The 23,076-nt window shown below is 40.5% G+C and overlaps 1 protein-coding gene across 1 annotated transcript in view; it reads right to left on the reverse strand.

Annotated features, from left to right (window-relative positions):
* The window catches only part of Cog7 (component of oligomeric golgi complex 7), a 64,078-nt gene extending 44,596 nt beyond the window's left edge, over positions 1-19,482 (reverse strand). Inside the window, exons 1-6 of the mRNA XM_027948433.3 lie at positions 19,128-19,482; positions 15,180-15,328; positions 14,745-14,861; positions 11,863-12,031; positions 3,328-3,410; positions 2,441-2,563 (exon numbers count right to left, since the gene is read on the reverse strand). Of these exons, the coding sequence (XP_027804234.3) occupies positions 2,441-2,563; positions 3,328-3,410; positions 11,863-12,031; positions 14,745-14,861; positions 15,180-15,328; positions 19,128-19,296 (810 nt within the window). The 5' untranslated portion in view covers positions 19,297-19,482. The remainder of the gene's footprint in view (positions 1-2,440; positions 2,564-3,327; positions 3,411-11,862; positions 12,032-14,744; positions 14,862-15,179; positions 15,329-19,127) is intronic.
* Between the last annotated feature and the right edge of the window lie 3,594 nt (positions 19,483-23,076).

Genomic DNA, 23,076 nt, shown 5'->3' on the forward strand with positions numbered 1-23,076 from the left:
AAATGCAAATTAAAACCACAATGGGACACTACTGCACACCCATCAGAATGGCTAAAATTAAGAAGACAGACAACACCCCATGTTAGCAAGCACAGGAAGCAATCAGAACTCTCACACTGTGTGGGAGTGCAATAAGGACAAGTACTTTAGAAAAAGGCCTGGCAGTTTCCTATAAATCCAAATATACACCTGCCCTATGATCTCAGAATTCCACTCCTAGGTGTTTACTCAGGAGATATGAAGACATGTGTCTTAAAAAAAAAAAAAAAAAAACACTTATAGAACAATGTTCATAGCAGCTTTATTCATAGTAGTCCCAAACTAGAATGAGATCAAGTAGATCAAGTGTCCATCAATAAGAAAATATGCAAACAAAACGATGTCTCAGTGGTAGAGCTCTTGCCTAGCATGTGTGAGGCACTGGGTTCAATTCTCAGCACTGCATATAAATAAATGAATAAAATAAAGGTTCATCAACATCTAAAAAAATTTTTTTTAAATGATGTCTATTCACATCATGTAACAGAATGTAACAGAATTCAGCAATAAAAGGGAACAAACTAGCAATACATACAAATGAGTAAGTCTCAAAAACCCACCAGATGAAAGAAACCTTGCCACAACAACAAAGATGCTTTGCCACAGGGTGTTTTCCATCTGCGGGAAATCCCACAGCAGGCTAAATTAATTTATATGCGGGGAGCATGAGAGCGATAGCTGCCCGGGAAGAAGTATGAGAGAATTTTCTAGGTGGGTGGTAATGATTCGTGTCTAGAAAGAGGATAAGGTCTCATCTATTTGCATTTGTTTGAACTAATCAAATGATATATTTAAGATCACAGCATTTCATAATTTTACTTCGAAAAAACACAAATACTTGAACTCTAGTTAATAATACACATGTGTACATATACATATACGTGTTCTTAAATGAATGTTATATCCCAACTTATTTTGAAATGAATCAAAAAATATTTGATGAGTAGACAGACGACGGATAGAAGGATAAATCTGTGACAAAGCAAACAGCAAAATGTTCACTGTCCAGCTGTGAGGTAGGTACACAGGTATTCACTGTAGAATTATTTCAGCCTTTTTATGTGTTGGGTATTTTTCATACTAAAATACTGGGGGAGGGCCAGGGGTGCAGTTCAGTTAGAGCACCTGCTTAGTATGTGCAAGGCCCTCAGTTTGATCCCCAGCAACAGGCGGGAAAAGGTTCATTTAAAACCTAGGGAAACAGAAATGTGGAGGAGACACACCTACAGACCCTGCGGCCTTGGCCTCACCTGCACTCTCCTGAGCTTCTGGAGATGAAAGCCCACCTCACATCCCGTAAAGAAAACGGGCCACAGGCCAAAGGTATAAATAAGCATAAATTTATGCCTTCAAAACCAACAGTGAGGACGAAGCAGAAGTCTGAGAAGCCCCAGTTCTTTCTCCTAGATGATTCACAGACGAGGAAGGGCATTTGTATGTACAGGCACGAGCCGTTTTTCTCCTGTGGTTTGAGAAGTGGTAGAAGAGGCCCGGACGGTAAACGAGTGTGAGCAGACAGACCTGCTGAAAACTCGTGATCACACAAAAACCACTGAGGTTCTTTTTCTCCTCAAAAACACAAGCAAACAAAACCTGCCTAAGTTTGAATTAGGTTAGTTCAAGGAAGAAGAAGCCAGGATGGAGAAAAGGGCTTTAGCCATCCTCAACACCATGACCCTGTGCAGGGAATCTCTCCAGTACATTTGAGTTTATTCCACCAAATGACTGATGAACATCTAAAGAGCAATCCACAACTAATGACGAGAAAAATAATAAGCCACACCACCAATAAGCCCAGTCTGTCATCACCCCAAGTACTCAGGCTGCTCCCCTTCTAGAAGAGGGTCTGCTGCCCTCCTGGCCTGCGGACGAAGCAGTGACGCTCCATTCCCCTCCGTCTGGAAACGCCTAGAGACCTGGCGAGGGTAAGTGATGGGAAGCTTCCTCCTGAACCCTCTGTTTCATTGCCCCTGCTCAGAGGGTGCCTTCAACACTATACTCTTCCTCTAACTCTTGATGTCTTGTGAGAGAAGGGAAAGTAACTGCAGGCCAGGTAAGCTTTACCTGAGGTTAAGATATAAACAGCCTGTTCACTCCACCACCGCCTGACTAGGGGCCTCCTGCTTTCAGATGTGAAGATAACGGCTTCCAGGAATTCCAAAGGCTCCCTAGCTGAACCACAGGCAACACTGTCACATTAGATTCCACTTAAGATACAGATAAGAGTGATAAGAAGAGCTTTAATGGAAACCTAAGGACTTCACTGCCCTGGGTTTCCAAGCCTATCTTTTAACCCCTTGGGTGATGGTGACAGATGGGGACATTTCCCGTGGGGCTCTGCAGCTGAGAGCAGGTGCTCCCAGCCAGTTACCCATTCCCCTAAAACCAAGTAAGCTGTTACCTGCGTGGCCCACTGGATTTGCGTGTGCCAAGCAGCGAGCAAGGCGTCATAGAGGCCGGTGAGCTGGCGGTCCAGGGGCAGGTCACTCTGGCACAGCTCTTGCCAGGCTGCCAAAAGCTGCACCTGCAGAGGCACAACAGAGAGGACCTTGCTGGGTGCACTAAATAAGCTGCCTGCTCCAACTGCCCTTCCCTTCCACCACCCCAGTGAGCACTGCTGCCTGCTGTCCCGAGCCAAGTGCCCACTGAATCCATTCATTTTTTTTTTCCTAAAAAGGCAGAAAACAAACAAAAACAGTAATCTCTTCTAATAATCATCCAAACTTGAATCTGTCACCTCCAAGTACCTCTCTCCTTTTACCCTGCCCCAAAGACATGCCAGGGTGCTCCACCCAGTGCACTGCGCTCTTCAGAAGAGACCTTAGAGGTGGCTGTGAGTTGGTGCTAAAGCTTCATGCCCTCTCCTTACTGCTTCAAGGACACAGGGGCTTGAACGACTGGGCTTCAAGGAATGGAGGTCAGCCCAGGAAGCTGCTGAGTGTTTTGGTAACCTAACTTCAACAACCACACAAAACTTAAAAAAGTCTTACAGTTTGCTGAAAGGCACAATAAAGCTTAAGACATGAATCTCCCTTAAGATACAAAAATGGGAATAAATTAAAACAATTTTTCAAGTCTGTTTGAATCCATCTAAATGAATCCAGCTGTAAATACAAAAGAGGATGAAAACTGATGAAATGTTTTCCAACTGGCAATTAGATGTGTCCATACGCTGGACCAAGAGTGCCCCCTACTGGTTAATGGAAAGAAAAACAGCCCTCAAGTCTAAAACTTGCTGTTGCCAGAGCTATGAGCACTCTACAATTGTAATGGTTTGCAGCTTCTTACCTTGTGACACTTGTAATAGTATGCAAGGAGCTGGGGCATCCGGTCAATTTCAGTAAAAATCTTCACAAACATTTTGGACTGATCTAAAGAACAACATAAAACACATATAAGACTGTTAAGAGGTTTTCTGATATAGCCAAGAGAAATAATTCACTAGGTTAAATGTGGTTCTAGGGCTGGGGTTATAGTTCAGTGGTTGAGCGCCCACCTAGCATGTGTGAGGCACTGGGTTTGATCCTCAGCACCACATAAAAATAGAATAAATAAAATAAAAGTATTTTTAAAATGTGGCTCTATAACTAGTATTCAGAAGTTCCTAACTAGATAATGAATTAACTCATGCATGGGGATTATAAATATGAAAAATAAGTAATGTTAGGAGCAGAGTATGTTACCCAATAATCAGACACCACAAGTTCTGCTTGTTAAAGTCAACAAGCATCCCTGACAAGCATCACTAATAGAGCTGACATTATACATCAGCAAATCAATCAGCACATCTGAACAGTAAAATGAACTAGAATCAGGGTTGGCACCGGGCTGGGGGGCAAGCCTGGGATATGAAATTTAAAGAAGCTATCACTCTCGGGGTTGTGCAAGCACACAACCACTTGCCTCACCTAGTCCTGGCCCTGATTTGAATCACAAACTGTTAGCGACAAGTACCTAAAATAACTGATAATTGACCTCATTTTGTAGGCAAGAAAACTGCAGCCCAGAGAGTTTTAGTGACTTGCAGGACTGCAAACTACAGCAGAGGTTGAAGTGCTGGCGTCCAATGTTCTGGCCTACAAAAGCAGCGATTTCATCTGACGTGTCAATCCAGTATTTATATGAACTGAAAAACATTGGGGAAGCAGGCTGTCTGTCAGGTGCCAAGAACAAACCTAGCCCTTAACTGCCTCAGGGTCTCCGTACTTACTGTATCTAAGACGATCTTCTGGTTTCTCCTCAGCCAACCTAGACTAGGTTCCTCCTGAGTCCTGTCATGCCTTCCCTTCACAGAAATAATCTCAGTCTACACTTGTTTTATTTATTACTTACATAATATCTGTCTTTATCATCCACGAACACAAGCTTCAAGGAAAGCTGTAACATTTCCTATCTTGTTTCACTGTCCCCAGAAATTAGCACCACACACAGTAGACACTCAATAACTACACTAAGTTGAAGACTGTTGAAATAGCATTGTTTTTCAGCATTATCAGTAACATGTTCATGGAAGAAAAAGTGGAAAACAGAATAAGAAGAAAAATCTACTGATAATACCATCACACTCTGACATACTAACGTTTAGATGGACATTTAAACAACACTTTTAGGAAGTAACTGCTACAATGTGTGCCTTATCTCAAGGTATAATCACAACTTTCAAAATATCTACCCTATAGAGTAGAATTTCTTTAAATGAATAATAAAGCAGAATTTGCCAAAACAGCAAATGGCACGTGCAGAAGTTATATCAAGATAGAGAAGATCAAATAGGAAACAGGAATTGAACCACAATCTAAACCAATTAGACCCGACAATCACAAACAGCAAAATATGTTCTTCCCAGTAAACAGGGAATATTCCCCAGGACAGACCATAAGTTAGACCATAAAATAAGTGCTAATAAATTTTAAAAGGTGGAAACCATGGAAATCATACAGCATCTTTTCTCATCACAACAGAAATAAATTAGAGATCAACAGTAGAGAGAGAATTAGAAAATTAAAAATATGTGAAAATTAAACAACACACTTTTAAACAGCAATTAGGTTAAAGAAGAAATTCTGAGGAAAATTAGAAAATGCTTGTAGACAGATGGAAATGAAAACACAATATACCAAATTTATGGGATGCAGTGAAAGCAACTAAGCAAAGTAATTCATAGCTATAAACACACCCAAAAAGACCTCAGCTGGGATGTAGCTCAATGGTAAAGCACTTGCCCAGCACGCACAGGCCCTGGGTTCCACTCCCAGCACCACAAAATAATAACAAAAATGATAATGATAACAACAACAACCTAACTCTAAATCTTAAGAAGAAACAAGATAAACTAAAACCAAAGACAGCAAAAGGAAAGAAATAATAAAGATTAAAGCAGAAATAAATAAAATAGAGAATAAGAAAATAAAGAGAAAAATCAATGATTCTTTGAAAAGGAATCTTTGACAAATCTTTACTTAGATTCACTATGAAAAAGAGAAAGGACTTAAGACAACTAAAACCAGAAGTGAAAGAGAAAGCATTACTACCATTGCCACAGAAATAAAAAGGATCACACTGAGTACTTTGAATAATTATATGTCAACACACTGAATAACCTAGATAAAATGGATGATTCTTTAAAAAATGAACTTTATAGAAATAGAAAAACTCTGTATAGACTTACAACTAATAAGAAGATTGAATCAGTGATCAGAAATCTCTTGAAAACAAAAAACTCAGGACTGGATGGTTTTCTAGGTGAATTCTTTTATACATTTAAAGAAAAATTAACACCAATTTTTTCAAGTTCTTCCAAAAAAATTACAGAGGAAGGAACACTTCGTAATTTATTTTGAGACTAGCACTACCATGATGCCAAAAATAGACAAAGAACTACAAGAAAACTATAGACCAATATCCCTGATAAATATTGACACAAAAATTCTCAATGAAATCCTGATAAACTAAATTCAACATTAAAAGGATTATACAGGGCTGTGGTTGTAGCTCAGTGGGCTAGGGTTGGAGCTCAGTGGTTGAGTGCTTGCCTCACATGTGTGAGGCACTGGGCTCAATCCTAAGCACCACATAAAAAAAATAAATAAATGAAACTGATATATTGTGTCCATCTACAACTAATTACATATTTTTTTTTAAAAAAGGATTATACACCATGACCGAGTGGAATTTATTCCTGTGTGCCAGGATGGTTTAACAATGCAAGAATCAATAACTACTCCAGAGTAACAAAATGAAGGGGGGGGGGGGGTGATCTCCTTAATTGATGTAGACAAGGCATTTAACGCAATTCAATACTCTCTCATGTTAAAAAACACTCAACAGACTAGAAATAGAAGGAAACTACCTTAACATAATGAAAGCCATATACTTTCTCTTTTCAATTCATTACATTTTTGGGGCACTGAGGATCGAGCCCAGGGGCACTGTACCACCAAGATCACCCCGGGTTTACATTCCCATCCCTTTTTATTTTGATATAGGGTCTGGCTAAATTGCTGAGGCTAGTCTTGAACTTGTGATCCTCCTGCCTCAGTCTTCCAAGCAGCTGGGATTAGGTGTGTCACTGTGCCTGGCTGCCCATATAAATTTTTTTTATTTTTTACTTTTTGGCAGACACAACATCTTTGTTTGTATGTGGTGCTGAGGATTGAACCCTGGCCGCACGCATGCCAGGAGAGAGCGCTACCGCTTGAGCCACATCCCCAGCCCCCATATAATTTTGTAAAGCTCATAACTAACAAAATATTCAATGGTGAAGATTATTCCAAGTCTTTCCTCTAAAATTAGAAACAAGAAAAGGATGTCCACTTTCTCCAATGCTATTGAATGTATTAAGGAAAGTATTAATCAGAGAAATTAGCAAGGAAAATTAAAGTAATTCAAATAGGAAAAAAGAATTATCTCTGTTTGCAGGCAAAATCTTATATAGAGAAAACCCTAAAGATTCCGCAAAAATCCTCTTAGAGCTGAGTACAGTAATGCACACTTGTAATCCCAGCTACTCAGGAGTCTGAGGTTGGGAGGATCACAGGTTTGAGGCCAGCCCGGGAAGCCTAGCGAGACTGTGTCTCAAAATAAAAATAAATAAAGAGGGCTGAGAACGTAGCTCAGCAGTAGGTAGTTCAACCCCCAGTACCATTAAAAAAAAAAAAAAAAAAAAAAAAAATCTATTAGAACTAATAAGTTTAGCAAAGCTGCAGGATGCAAAATCAAATCAATACACAAAACCCAGTTGTTTAAAAAAAATCAGTTATTTTAATAATGAGCATTATTAAATATTTTTAAAATTTTTAAAAAATATTTTTTAAAAATTTCAGTTACACTAACATCAAAAAGAATAAAATACTTAGTAATAAACTTAACCAAATAGCTAAAAGACATACACTGAAAACTACAAAGCACTGCTGAAAGAAATTAAAGACACAAATAAACAGAGAGACATCTCATGTTTATGGTTCAGAAGACTTAATATCATTAAGATGTCAATACTAGTCAAAGTGATCTATAGGTTTAATGCAATTCCTTCCCAAATCTCAACAATTTTTGCAGAAACAAAAAATCCATCCTCAAATTTATATGAAATCTCAAGGGTCCCTGAATAATCAAATCATTCTGAAAACAAAATGAAAGTCTCACACTTCCTGACTTCAAAACTTACTAAGGGGCTGGGGTGGTGGCTCAGTGGCAGAATGCTCGCCTAACATGTGCAAGGCCCTGGTTTCGATCCTCAGCACCACATATAAATAAAGGTATTGTGTGCAGCTACAACTAAAAAATAAATATTTTTTTAAAAAAACTTACTATAAAGTTTCAACAATGAAAACAGTGTAGTTCTAACATAAGTACAGACATACAAACTATATGTCTTAATATAGTTTATATATAGACTATATTCTGTGGATTCAGATTAACAGTGGAACCAGAAACAGACCCCCATATACATGGTCAAATGATTTTCAACAAGAGAGCCAAGATCAGTCAGGCACGGTGGCACATGCCTGTAACACCAGCAGCTCGGGAGGCTGAGGCAGGAGGATCACAAGTTCAAACGGCCTCGGCAAAAAGCGAGGCATTAAGCAATTCAGTGAGACCCTGTCTCTAAATAAAATACAAGAAAGGGCTGGGGATGTGGCTCACAATGGTTGTTAAGCGCCCGAGTTCAATCCCTGGTACCCTCGTGCAAAAAAAAAAAAAATGCCAAGATCATTCAAAGGAGAAAGGAAATTTTTTCAGCTCAGAAAATTGGATATCCATATGCAAAAGAAAAAAGATGGACTCTTACAAAAATAAGATATTCAGGAGGCTAAAGCAGGAGAATCCCAAGTTTGAGGCCTGTGTGAGCAACTGAGCCAGACCCTCAGACTTTAAAAATTATATATATATATATATATAAAAGCAGAGGCTGGTAATATAACTCAATGGTAGAGCAACTTGCCTAGCAAGCACAAGGGCCTGGGTTCAGTCCCCAGGGCTGAGGAAAAGAACTAATCCCACAGAATGAGAGAAAATATCTGCAAATCATTATCTGATAAGGGAGACAGGGAAGGGCAGGAGGCAGAAAGAGGAATGTAAGTACAGGAGTAGGGGAATCAGATATTACTGCATGTATGAAGTTGACAGACTAGGAAAAATTTTCATCTTACTTTTTGAAGTTAAAAATCACAAGTAAAACTAAAATGAAGTTTTATATATATATATATATATATATATATATATATATATATATATGTATGTATGTATTTCAAATTGTCTTTGAGAAAAATTATAAAGAAATCATACAGCATAGAGAACAAAGGAATTGGAAAGAAACATACAAGCAAAAAATATAAAAATAGACACATAAAAGACTGGAAATTTCTGTTTTAAAAAAATAAAACCTAGATGGGATGAAAATTATTATTAAAAGACATACAAGGACTAGATTTAAAAACAAAATTTGGACTGGAGTGTGGCTCAGTGGTAGAGCACTTGCCTAGCATGTGTGAGGCCCTGGGTTTGATCCTCAGCACCACATAAAGATACATAATACAAAAGATCCATTGACAACTAAAAAATATATATATTAAGGAAAAAAAGCAAAATTCAACTATGTGTCATTTGTAATAGACAACTCTAAAATAAAACATCTCAGAAAGTCTGAAGATTATAAACAAGGCAAAGACAAACTAAAGCAAATAGAAACAAAAAGAAAGCAGAGCTCATGATATTTAATACCCAAGATGAACTGAGATAGAAATCATTCAATGGGGCCATGGCAATATTTAATAAAAATGCTATTTAAATATTAATAGAGCAAGAAGGAAAAAAATGAAGGTTTTCCAAGGTGGCTTCCAAGAAGCCAACACAATCATGATACCACAACCCAGCAAAGATATTCACTTATGGTATCTCAATAAAAAAAAAATCTAAATAAGATTAACAAATATCTAGCAGTACATTTATACACATACACACACAGAGTAAACATGCAAGGTTTGTTCTTAAAATGCAAGAATGGAGTCATACTCGAAATGTTATTTATGATTTATCAAGTTAGTAGGTGAGTGGAAATAAAAATAACAAATTAATCCTGATAGATGCTGAAAAGGCACTTAATAAATTTGGTAATAATTTTTATTTTTTAAAAATTATCTAAGTGCTCACTTTGATAGTAGAATAAATAAATAAATCTTACCTAACACAATAGTGCCTTATTTCTGCCTCTGGAGTTACTACAGAACCCAGGAACTACAGAGAAAAAGATTCTCAGCTGGAAACAGAGGCACACAGTTCTCCAGAGCTGAACTGAAGGGACAGCAATTTGATAAGGCTTCACTACCCCGGAAGGGGGCCAGACCTTCCAGGCCTTACCTCTGGAGCCAAGCGTGGGGAGAAACTGCCTTCTAGGGGAGCAGTGTGACCATGGGCACAGGCGGCTAAGCTCACTCGTCCACACTGCTAATCAACTATCCAGAGGGCCATTCTCCAAGAGTTTTGTCCCAACTGGCCCTGGACAGTCCTGGTTTATGTTGTCCCAGATTAATTAGGAAAGCTCTCCCTTCAGTCATGAAAAAGTGTTCATCTGCAGCAACACAGATGACCCTGGAGGGCATCATGTTAAGTGAAATACACCAGGCAACGAAATACAAACAACGTATGACGACTTCTGTGTGTGGAATCTATGAAAGCTGAACTTAGTGAAGGAGAGCGGACTGGTAGCTGCCAGGGCAGGAGGTGGGGGAAATAGGGGATGTTGGTCAAAGGGTACACACTGTCAATAGATGAGTCAGTTCTGGGGATCTAATACACAGCATGGTGAATATACAGCTACTAACAATGTGCTGTGTAATTGAAATTTGCTAACAGTAAATCTTAAGTGTTCTCAGCACAGTAAGAAAAAGTAGTAACTATGTGTAGCAGTTTAGACATGGTGTCCCCCAAAAGCTCATGTGACACAATACAAGGTTTGGAGGAGAAATGATTGGGTTATAATCCTGACAGGGATTAACTGAATGGCAACTGAAGTGGTGGGTGTGGCTGGGAGGAGGTGGGACACTGGGGGCGTGGCTTTGGGGTATCCATTTTTCTCTGGCAAGTGGTCTCTCTCTCTGCTTTCTGATCACCATGTGAGCTGCTTCCCTCCACCATACTTTTGTTCCACCTGACCTCAAGCTTCCAGGAATGGAGCCGCCATCTATAGACTAAGACCTCTGAAACTGTGAACCTTCAAATCAACTTTTCCTCCTCTACAACTGTTCTGGTTGGGTCTTTTGGTCACAGCAGTGAAAAAGCTGACTAAAACACTATGTGAGGTGATGGATACACTACCTAGGTATCAAATCCTCATATTGCAATTCTACTAGAGAACTCAACTGCTGAATAATAATACAACATCACAGTATTCTTGATAAGGGTCAAAACTTATTCCAATGTCACATTTAAGATTTGTACATTTCTCTAAATATAAACTTTATCCAATAATTATAATCTAATTTTGAACTGTACTTATTGATATGAATACTGAAGTATTTAGGACTGAAGTGTACTAATGTTTGCAACTTTGAAATGGCATCAGAAAGACTAAGATGGGTTGATGGATGGTAGGTAGACACGTGATAAAGCAAACTGCAGCATAACGCTAATGCTGGAATTCAGAGAGTATGTTCACAACATTTGTTTCAACTTTTCTGTATGTTTGAAAATTTCACATAAGATGTTCAAAACACATAAGCATCATAAGTTATAATTTAGTTCCCTTTTTTTCCCTTTGTAGTACCGGTTATTGAACCCAGGGCTTTACACATACTACCCAAGAGCTATACAACTGAGCTATACCCCTCACCCTTTTTAAAATTTATTTATTTTTTAGTACTGAGAATTTAACTCAGGGGTGCTTTACCACTGAGCTATATCCTCGGCCCTTTTAATTTTTTTTTTTTATTTGAGATAGGGTCTCACTAAGTTGCTGAGGCTGGCCTCAAACTTGTGATCCCCCTGCCTCACCTCTTGAGACATGTGCCATGGTGCGTAGCTACTTCCAGTCTTTTTTTTTTTTTTTTTAAAGAGAGAGAGAGAGAGAGAGAAAGAGAGAGAGAGAGAATTTTTTAATATTTATTTTTCAGTTTTCGGCGGACACAACATCTTTGTTTGTATGTGGTCTGAGGATCGAACCCGGGCCGCACGCATGCCAGGCGAGCGCACTACCACTTGAGCCACATCCCCAGCCCCATACTTCCAGTCTTATAATATGATCAACATCAAGACATTTTCAAGACTGAAGACTCAGACAGTCTTACCTTTATAAAGAAATGTGCCGACACAAGAAAGAGCCATACTCACCTACAGACTGAGAAGTGAATGCTGCTACAATCTGGGGACTGGCCAGGGCCTCCAGTCTGTTCTTCAAGGCCTCTAAGTGCACACATTTTTCTGAGTAGTCTGGTGTATCCACAAGCATTGTCAAGCTGTTCTGCATGCCAGTTAGCTTGGCAGAAATCACAGTGATGTCCTGTAAAAAAATGAGAATAGAGGGTATTTATTTTAAAAGACTCCAGCTACCTCAATTGGGAATGAATAAAATATAGGAAAAGGCAACTCTTAATATAATAAAATGGCCAATAAACATTATGTTCAACATTATTGGTACTCAAATAACTGCAAATTAAAACAAGAATGTGCCATTTTCCTCTAAAAAAACTGGGAAAGTATTTAAAAAATTACGATAGCTATTGTTTGGTGAAGATGCAAAAAAAAAAAAAAGACACTCTGGTGTCATACATGTCTGCTGACTTACTCCAACAGCAACGTGACAAGAGTCTTAAAAATACTCACATCATTTAACTTGGTATTTTCTCTTCCAGAAATGATTATTTCTTTAAGGGATATAGAGACATTGCTGTATTATAATTAATGTGATTGTAGTGTTAAAATAACAAAGCCTAGAAGCAACATAAATCTTTTATTATAACAAATAAAATATAAATTATGGGTCACTCATAATGGTATGTGGAATACTGTACAGCCACCCAAAATTATGTTTTTGAAATGTACTAAATAAAGGTATTGTGTCCAGCTACAACTAAAAAATAAATATTAAAAAAAAATTTACAACTTACTATTAAATGAAATAAACACTATAAAAAAGTATATAGACACGAGTCCCAATTTTGTTTCATATACATCAATGTAATATATGTAATACATACATATATATTAGTTATACACAGGTATAACTACATGTACAGATGTCATATCTGCATACATACAAAATACATACCTAAGTAAAAAAGTGTACAAACATGTATAAAAAATACCTAATAGGGGCTGGGGCTATAGCTCAATGGTAGAGCGCTTGCATAGTATGGGTGAGGCACTGGGTTTGATCCTCAGACCACATATAAATAAATAAATAAAGTTATAAAAATTATTTTTAAAAAATCCTTTACAGACTTAAAAAGTATATTACTGTGGTCTAGAAATATGGAACATTTTCTTTTCTTCCTTGTGTATTGAATTCCTCAAATCTTGTAAGATACACATAAATGAGTTTTTTAATTAGAAAAATAATTAATTAAGAAAGTACTATGTGATAGTATTCCAGCACTCAATGAGCTAGGATGTATCAAACACTGTATCAGACATCTGAGACTCCCAGATGAGTAAGGTCATATTACAAAGATGTGCTCACAACTCGGTGGGATAGAAAGATTCTGATGCAACTTCAGAACAACGGCTCACGTGTTACAGGAGCAAACAGTTTTGCCTTGGAGAGTCAAGGAGCCGTCGGGCAGAGCTGTGAAGGGTGGTGCTCTGACTGGACCTAGAGGGACGAGCAGAGGTCCACTCTGATGCAAAGAAAAGCAGAAGGACAGTTCAGGCAGAGAACTGAAGAGCGGAAGGAGATGGCACGTTGGTCTGGAACAGTCACAGCGTGGACAGACATGGAGAGGGCAGCCAGGGAAACGCTGAAAGGCAGGCCACAACCTGTCCTGAAATAGGCTGCCCTGTTCAGGGCTCAGAATCTATCCAGAAGAGAATGGGAAATCACTGAAAGTTAAAATGCAGGGGAGGGGAGGGAGACAAGGAAATGGCAGGTGCCAATTTATGCTTTAGGCTATCTCGTGGTCGCATGTGGAAGATAAATTAGTGTGGCAAAGAGACCAATGGACAGCTGTCGTAACGGTCCAGGAACAAATGATTAAAAGCATGACTAGAATCCCAGCAGAGATAAAAAGAACAGATATAACTGAACAGGAAAGAAGGAGCAGTTAAGGCTTCTGGCGTTTCTAGGTTAAATGCTTGGATGGAAAATGGCCCCATTAACCAGGATGGGGGAACACAAGAAAGAGTGATGGTTTATGGCTTTGGAGAAAAATAAACAATTCAGCATGGTGGTGCACCCCTGTAATCCCAACTACTCAGGGGACTAAGGCAGGAAGATCCTAAGTTCAAGGTCAGCGTGGTAACTTAAAAAGACCATGTCTCAAAATAAAAAATAAAAAGGGCTGGAGATGTAACTCCATGGTAGAGCACTGGCCTAGCATGCACGAGGCCCTGGGGTCTATGCCTAATTCTGAAAAAAAAATAAAAATAAAAACAGAATTCAGTTTTTGAAATGCCAAATGCTAAGGAGAGTCCAGCTGGTCTTGTGGGCAGTTAGTTTCAAGTATCAGGAGAGTAAAGGGCAGAAAAACAAGATGTATTTAAACTACTAATTGACATTAGTAGTTAAAATAGTAAACCACTAATGTCAATTATTACAACAAGAAACCTTATTTATTTATTTATTGTAGTCCTTGGGGACTGAGCCCCATGCACGTTAGGCAAGCACTCTACCACTCAGCCACATTTCCAGGCCTTTTTTTCCTTTTGAGACAGGGTCTAAGTTGTCCAGCTGGTCTCACACTTGCCATCCCCCTGGTCAGCCTCCAAGCAGCTGAACTGCAGCTGTGCGCACCATCCCTGGCGTGGGCATGCTGGCTGAGGCTTCTCCTCCACTCACTCTCCATGACCAAGAGGCAAGGTGTGCAAAGTGTGCGGGGAGGGGAGAACTGAGAGCAGTTTCAGATTTTCCCTACAGGACGTCTGAACATTTCTGTCTGCCGCGAATGACATCCCTGGAGGTTGGGGATATTCTGATGAGAGGCTATCACATTTGCTTTCCCCAAATCTCAAGTTCCCGCCTAAATGAATTTCCAACATCTCCTAAATAAGACGCCTACTTGAGTCTTAAATGTCTCCTCAATATCGGCGCTCAGCGTGCTCCACTTGTCCGCTTCTTGAAGAGATTCAGCAGCAAGCTGCATCCTGGACTTCACCTGGTCGATTTCCACCAATACCTGAAAGGAAATGAAGCAAAAATGAAGCAGGGATTCCTTTTCCTCTATCTTCCCCCAGTGACCTGAAGCATGAGTCTCGTGGCATGCTCCTTCTTCGGGTAGTTTCTGTACCCCAAAGCATCAATCACCTAGTCGATTTTGCTCAGCGTGCTGGAGAGATACGTAAGAGGAAAGGACGAAGCTGGAAGGTGACTAGAGTGATGGCTAGAATTCTGAGTTCAGGCTGGCTTTTGGCAATGCTGTGCTGTCCAACACCCCCTGTGAGAGTGAACCCCTTCCAAAAACCAGAATCCCCACATAGGGCAGGAGCCGAAATACCTGCATCGACTGTGATGTGTCCTGTTCAAATTTTTTAATGTCTTCCTTGACAAGAATCATTTGTTCTTTTAGAAAAGATGCCTCCTGTTTAAGAGCTTCAACATCACGGAGCACTTTGGGCATGTTCTGAAGGGCCTGGTGACTTGTTTCTGTAGCACAAATCAAGGAAAGCAACAGGCACAAAAGGTAAAAATTGGAGCAATCACCAGTGAAAACTTTGAAATATGAGAGACAACAGAGAGAAAACGGCCTGAAGCAGTACAAATCACACAGCTTTTAGAGCCTGCGCCAAGTGTCAGGCAGGAGACAGGATGGGTGGGGAGGAGGACTTGGTAAGGTCCATGTCCTCCTCCTGCCTCAGTGTCCTAAGTATCTTGGATTACAGGCATGTGCCATCACGCCCAGTAACTTTTGGCAATTCTTAGGATAAGTAACACTTTCCTAGGTACCATGGCTGCCATATTGCAGACCCTGAAAACAAAGTGAGTCACATACTGAATCCAGGTATTTTTAAGTTTGAGGGATTATGAAGGTCAAGGGTGACCCTAGTTGACAAGCGGAGTCCATGGCAACCAGGGTCGCAGGAGATAAATAGTGGGGAGTCTCCAGTTAATCCAGTGGTTCTCAAACCTGAACCTGTTTCAGAATTACCCAGTTTCTCACTCAGTAGGTGTAGGGTAGGCCTGAGATCTGCATTTCTAATCCATCTTCAAACAACAATGCTGGCCCCAGGACCACACATAAGAACCACTAGCCTGCTCCTTCTGCTCCCCTTGTCAGACTGAGAAGGCAAACTGTACCCCTAGAACTATGGCACCAGAGTCTAGGTGGCCACTCTGTGGTCTACACAGGGGCGTGCCAAGAAGGAGCACATGACCAGTTTCTTCAGAAAGTCCTTTCAAAAATGGTGTCATCCATGACCAGGGGATGGTGCTTTACCACTTAAATAATTGTATGACATAGTCAAAAGTATGATGAGAAAGTAGCAATGCTGATTCATGGTCATTCCAAAATGTAGTCCACCGAGCACCAGTGTCAAAGGATATGGTTAAAATGCAGGTCTCGGAGCCACCAGCCAGAGATTTTTATTTAGAAGGTTTGGTTTGAGATCAAGGAACCTGTGTTTTATAATGAATATTCCAAGTATAGAATACAATTTGAAAATCTTTGCAGACTAAGATGTGTTATCTGGATTGGGAGGTCACCAGCAGAACCCTTTAGCCCTTGAAGAGCAATTCACGGGGGAATCAAGCAAAGGAGTCTACAGTCTCCTGCTCCACCTGTGCACTGAATGGAACCTTAACATTCTGATGACGTACTGTAGAAACCTGCTCATTCAACTCTGCCACAAAATAGCAATACTGACCCAAGCACAGGTCCAAGGCTGAGGGACCAGGGTCAGAACATGTAAAGGTTTCTTCAACTGACTCAACAGGGCTGACATGGCCCCAGTCACGTCTCCCATTGGCTAAATCTCAGTCACTCATCAGGTCCTGGCTGACCCCCTGTGAACCTCTTTTTCCCTCTCCTTAGCATCCCCAAATTTAGCTGATTCCTATATCTATCTTAAAAATATTTCTGACAGATGGTAGCGCACACCTGTCCCAGATACTTGGAGGGCTGAGGCAGGAAGAATACAAGTTTGAGGCCAGACTCAACAACTTCAAGCTCTAAGCAAATTAGTGAGACTGTCTCAAAGCAAAATAAAAAAGGTCTGGGGATGTGGCTCAGTGGTTAAGTGTCCCTGGGTTCAATTCCTTGTACCAAAAACAACAACAACAACAAAGAAAAAACTCTGTCTTTGGGGGAAGTGCTGGGGAGTGATATTGGGTAAATCATATTCTTATATGTGTGCATGTACAAATGTAAAACAATTCCATCATTATGTACAACTATAATGTGCCAATAAAATATGTGGAAAGAGGAAAAAAACTCTCTCTTCCAGTGGTTGCCTCCCTCTTGAAGGGTCAGGGCATTTTCTGGAGTGACAGCAACATTCTATGTTTTGGGATCAGTTTAAGTTATAGTAGTTGAATACACTTGCCCAAACTTGGCAAACTCGTCGGATAAGAGCCATGCATCTCACCTATGTAAATTTTAGCTAAAAGAAAACGGTAAATAAATATTGAACTCTACTGTTTCGTGTTCTAACTGAAATTTCAAGAAATGAAACATACCAATACATATGCCTACAACTGATTTTGAAACACACCAAAAAAAAAAAATTAGATGGATCAACGAATAGAGGGAATGGATCAATGGACAGATTGGTGGTGAAGCAGGAACAGTAAAATGTTAATTGTATAATCTAGATGGTGAGTTTATGGATGTCCACTTCACCATGGCTTAGTTCAAGAATCTGCTATAATCCTTCATTTTCTCTCCCTCTTATCCCCCATTCCAATCCATCAGCAAATTCTCCCCTTTCTTGCTCCTAAAAATATCCTGAAGTTCCTACTTCTCATGTTCACTGCCATTACCCGAGTTGGAGCCTCATTATCATCTCTCTTTCACAATCATGAACATTCAGTGGAAGGACCCAGCAATGTTTTTGTTTGTTGTTTGGTACCAGATTGAACCCAGGGGTGCTTAACCACTGATCCACATCCCCAGGTTTTTAATTTTTTTTTTTTAATTGAGTCAGGGTCTCGATAATTTGCTTAGGACCTTGCTAAGTGACTGAGCCTGGCTTTGAATTTGCAATCCTCCTGCCTCAGCCTCCCAAGCCACTGGAATTACAGGTGTGTGCCACCATGCCCAGCTGTTCAGGGGCTCTTTATCAGTGAGCTTCCTCCCCACAATTAAAAAGGCTCTCACAAATTTCCAAATATTCCCAAAGATGAGGGCAAAGTGGAAGAAAAGGTTTTGTAGTCCACTTTCCCACTTCCTTAACACATATAAAGTACTTAGAACGTCATGTGATATACCAAGTCCTCAAGTGTCTGTTATTACATATCCTCCCTTTGCCCGAGGAAGTTCTCATTCAAGGCCTACTGCAGGGAAAGCCCTTTATGATTCTCCCAGACAAGAGATAACTGCACTTTTCTGCCAGCTCTCAGGGCTCCAGGTTCTAGTCTCCTTAAAGCCACCCTTCATTAAAATTTAACTATTTACATATTTTCCCCACAAGCAGCAAGCTGCAGAGAGTTGACTTTTCCTCCCCAGGACCCATTTCTTGATACAAGACAGGAGATGCTCCCTAATTACTAAAAAAAAAAAAAAAAAAAAAAAAATGCAAAGTACAATAAAGAATCTGCACTGAAAGAAAACCTCTAGTTCCCTCTAGTTCCTTTCCTTAAACAATGAGCTTATCTATAAAACAAAGTTCTATTTACTATTCGGTTTCAGCGGAAGCAATTTGTTTGCTTTTTCCAACAAAGCCTAGCAGAGGGCTGGTGTGCAGAACTTACTGAATCAACACAGAGCAAAATAAAGTCAAACAGAGGGAGTATTTGACGTGGCTACTGATGGATATTATTTTTTATAACTAACTATCCCTTAAAAAATGGTTGAAGTTTCCATTCTGGCCAGCCTATCTTCCCCCATTAACATAAAGATCCATTAAAATATTATTTCATCCCGGCGGCTCTGGAGGCTGAGGCAGGAGGATCATGAGTTCAAAGCCAGCCTCAGCATATTAGCGAGACCCTAAGCAACTCGGTGAGACTCTGTCTCTAAATAAAACACACACACACAAAAGGGCTGGGGGTGTGGTTCAGCGGTTAGGCGCCCTTGGGTTCAATACCAGGTACTCCCAACAGCCCCCTAAAAAAAAAAAGAAAACTAATGTGCAAAATTTGCAAGTGTTAAAGACAGTGCAGCACCAGGCTGAGCCTTCCTCCTGGATGCAGTCGGGTCTGCAAGGCTATTTACTGCCCAATCCGGGCACGGCCAGGGCACAGCCGGGCTCAGGGGAGGGGCCGGGGGGCCGGGCCCCGCGCGACTCACCCTCCACGGCGTGGTTCACCTCCTGGATGAACAGCTGCAGCTTCATCACCAGGGTGGCTGCGTGGCCGTCCGCCTTCCCGGCGGCCGAGTCTTTCGGGCCAGGCCTGAAGGCCGCATTGATCCACTCTTTCACGTCGAAGTCGTCGGCCAGGAACTTGGAGAAGTCCATGGCGACACGGCCTCAGGCCTGGCGTCCAGGCCTGAAGAGTAGGCTCCGGGCGGCCACGGGGACGCCGAAGCGGGCGACACGGCGAGAACACCGAAGCTGGCCTCTACAGCGCCCGCAACTCGCCAGGGTGCAGCCCCTCAGTCAACCGGCTGGGGCTGCGACGGGAATGAGCCTCACCGCGCGCCGTACTCCTTCCGGAAGTGGGTGGCCGTTACCATAGCGACGGCCGGCGCCTGGGAGGCGATCCCGGAAGCGCGAGCTCCTGGCAAGTAGGATCGTCCCCGTTCGTGCTAATAGGTTTTAGCGCGTTTAATGTGCACAGTCCTTGAGTGCTACTGGTCTCCCCAAAGTCTAGATGAAGAACAGAGGCAGTTAAGTAAGACTCGAGCCAGCTGGCCCTGGCGCCTGGTGTTTTACTGCTTTCCCAGGGGGAGCAGGGGAAGCCCGCGTGATCTGGCCTCTGCCCACCCCTCTTCCTGCGGGTCTCACGTCGCTGTAGCCCTGTTGGCCTCCTTTCCCGAAACACCACCTTGAAAACCACCAGTTCTTGCTCTTATGGTTTCTTCTAGCCTAAAACAAACAACGTGACACCTAGGAAACGAGAGACTATGTGGGAGGCTTCCTATGTCATAGGAACCCCAACTTTATTCAACTACTTGAGAGCCTCCTGCCTCAGCCTCCCAAGTAACTGGGATTACAGGTGTGCCACCGCGCCCAGCTAAGTCACTTGATTTTGACAAAGATGAAATGGCCATCAGTGGAGGATTTCCAACAAATGATCCTGAGATAACTGTACATTGAAATGTAAAAATTTTTGCTATTCCTTCAATCAGCTGGTATTTTGGGCCTTTCGAAAATTTGCCCATTTCATTTAATTGTATAATTTGGGGCATAAGATTGTTCATAACACTACCTTATAATCCATTTTAATTTCTTTAATTTTATCACTTGTTTTTTTTCCCCTTGGTCAATTTGGCTGATATTTGTCAGTTTCATTACTCGTTTCAAAGAACCAACTTTTCCTTTATTGCAACCTTTTCTGTTTTTTTATTTTCTACCATTGATTTCTGCATTCATCAGTTTCCTTTCTTCTGTTTTCTATGAATTTAGTTTGCTCTTCTTTGTCTAATATATTAAACTGGAATTTTAGGCTACTGATCTGAAACCTTTCTTCATTTTTTTCTTTTTTTGGGGGGGTGCGGTGGGGTTGGGTACTGGGGATTGAACCCCGGCGTGCTTAACCACTAAGCCACATCCCCAGCCCTCTTTATTTTGTATTTACAGACAGGATCTCATTAAGTTGCTCACTAAGTGGCTGAGGCTAGCTTTGAACTCCTGATTCTCCTGCTTCAACCTCCTTAGCCTCTGGGATTACAGGCATGGGCCACCATGACAGCACCTTTCTTCTTTTCTAATATCTTTAAATTACTGGTGTAAAAGAAAAAAGCACTGGTTTAGCTACATCCCATAAATTCTGATGTTTTCATTTTCATTTGATTCAATGTATTTTCTTTTCATATTCACAGTATGACTTCTTTAATCCATGGGTTAAATGTGTTATTTCATTTCCAAATAGTTGAATATTTCTCAGATTTTTCACTATTGTTTGTTTCTAGTTTAATTCCATGTGATCAAAAACATTCCTGGTGTGATTGAAGCTCTTTTAATTGTGTGGAGACTTGTTATGACCTAATATTGGCCTATTCCATGCAATATTGTATGTACTTGAAAAGAATATGTATCCACAGTCACTAGGTGGAGTAGTAAAGTTGATTACCAGTTTGGTTGAAATGTTTTAAATCCTTATAGTTGTTCTATCAAGTACTGAAATCTCCAACATTTGTCGAATTTATTAACCTAATATTATTCAATGGACCTTTGTCTCTCATAGAGATTTTTTTTTTTTTCTCCTGGTGGTGGTGGTGCTGGGGATTGAACCCAGGACCTTGTGCATGCAAGGCAAGCACTCTACCAAGTGAACTATATCCCCAGCCCTCTCAGAATATTCTTATCTTAAAGTCTACTTTGTCGGATATTAATGTACCCATTTCAGCTTTCTTAGGGCTACTGTTTGCATGGCTAATCTTTTATATTCTTTTACTTTCAACCACATTGTGACCTTAGAGGGTCTTTCATAAACAGCATATAGTTGGACCTAGTTTTGCTTTTCTTAATATGGGCTGACAACTTCTGCCTTTAGATGGGGATGCTTAGATCATTCAAATTTAATGTAACTATTTTGAAATAATTAGGTTCACATTTGCCATTTTCTTCTTAAATCCTTTCTATTCCATTTTTATTTCTTTGTCTCTTTTTTGACCCTCTATTCCTCCTTTAGTATTAAATGAACATTTTTTTCAGTGCTAAGGATCAAACCTAAGGTCTGATGCATGCTAGGCAGGCACTCTATCATTGAATCACACCCCCAGCCCCCAAATGAACATTTTAAAATATACTATTTTGACTCTTCTGATTTATTTACTATATATTTTAATCATTTTGTTATTAATTGTTCTAGGGATTATAATATACAGTTTCTTTTTCTTTTTTTTTTTTTGGTAGAGAGGATTGAACTCAGCGGCACTTGTAACATACCCAGCCCTTTTTATATTTCATTTAGACAGGATCTTGCTGAATTGCTTAGGCCTTGCTAAGTAGCTGAAGCTGGCTTTGAACTTGCAATCCCCCTGCCTCAGCCTCTAGGATTACAGGTGCGTGCCTCCACGCCTGGCTGATTGAGTCATTCCTTTTTTTTTTAATATTCATTTTTTAATTGTAGTTGGACACAACACCTTTATTTTATTTTTTTATCTTTATGTGGTGCTGAGGATTAAACCCAGGGCCTCACACATGCCAGGCGAGCGCTCTACTGCTGAGCCACAACCCTAGCCCCTGATTGGGTCATTCTTATTGATCTGTTTTCAAGTTCATTGTTTCCTCTGTCATCTCAAATCTGTTGCGTGATAGTGAGGTTTTCATTTCAATTTACTGTACTTTTCAACTCCAGGATTTTTAGTTATTTTTATGCTATCTTGGTATTGAAAATCACTATTATTTGTTGTCATATTTTCTTTTAATTTTTTTAAATATAGTTTTCTTTTTTATCCCTACTGCTGGAGATTGAACCCTTGAACCCAGGGCCTTGTACCACTGAATCACAACTGAGCAGTAAACATGATTTTCTGTTTTCCTTTGGGGGAAAAATTTATAGATATTGAATGAAATAGCTGCTGTGAAGACCATCTGCCAAGTCCCTCCTCTGGAGACATTCAGACCCAGAGTTTCCATTTACTGCTCTTTCTCCCTCAGTATGAGTCATCTTTCCTGTTTCTTTATGTTATGTTTTTATTGAAAACTGAACGTTGTAGTTACTATACTGTAGTACTAGAACAGATTCTGAACTTCTGGAGGTCATCGCTGCCCTTGCTCAGTAGCTTGCCTGAACTGACTTTGTGAACTATCTCCCTTATGGTATGTGGTCACTGATGTCTCTGCTCAGATTTTTGATTCTATTTTTAATTTGTTTTCTAAATCTAGCATCCTACCTCCACAAAGCTTAGTGGCAGTTAACGATCAAACTAAAATTGTGCTACCATTTTGAGACAGTAAGTCTGCATGGCGGGGAGCACATTCAAAGTTCAGGCCATGTTCAGGTGTGGCCCGGCATGTCCTGGCCACTCGGCCCTTCTGTGCTTGTTCAGTGTCTGACGGTGGGTTCAGTGTCAGCCAGGATCGTGTGGCTAGCCTGGGCTCTGGCCACTTATGAAGCCGTACACCACC

The sequence above is a fragment of the Marmota flaviventris genome, chromosome 19, assembly GCF_047511675.1.
Source record: "Marmota flaviventris isolate mMarFla1 chromosome 19, mMarFla1.hap1, whole genome shotgun sequence".
NCBI classification, from domain to species: domain Eukaryota; kingdom Metazoa; phylum Chordata; class Mammalia; order Rodentia; family Sciuridae; genus Marmota; species Marmota flaviventris.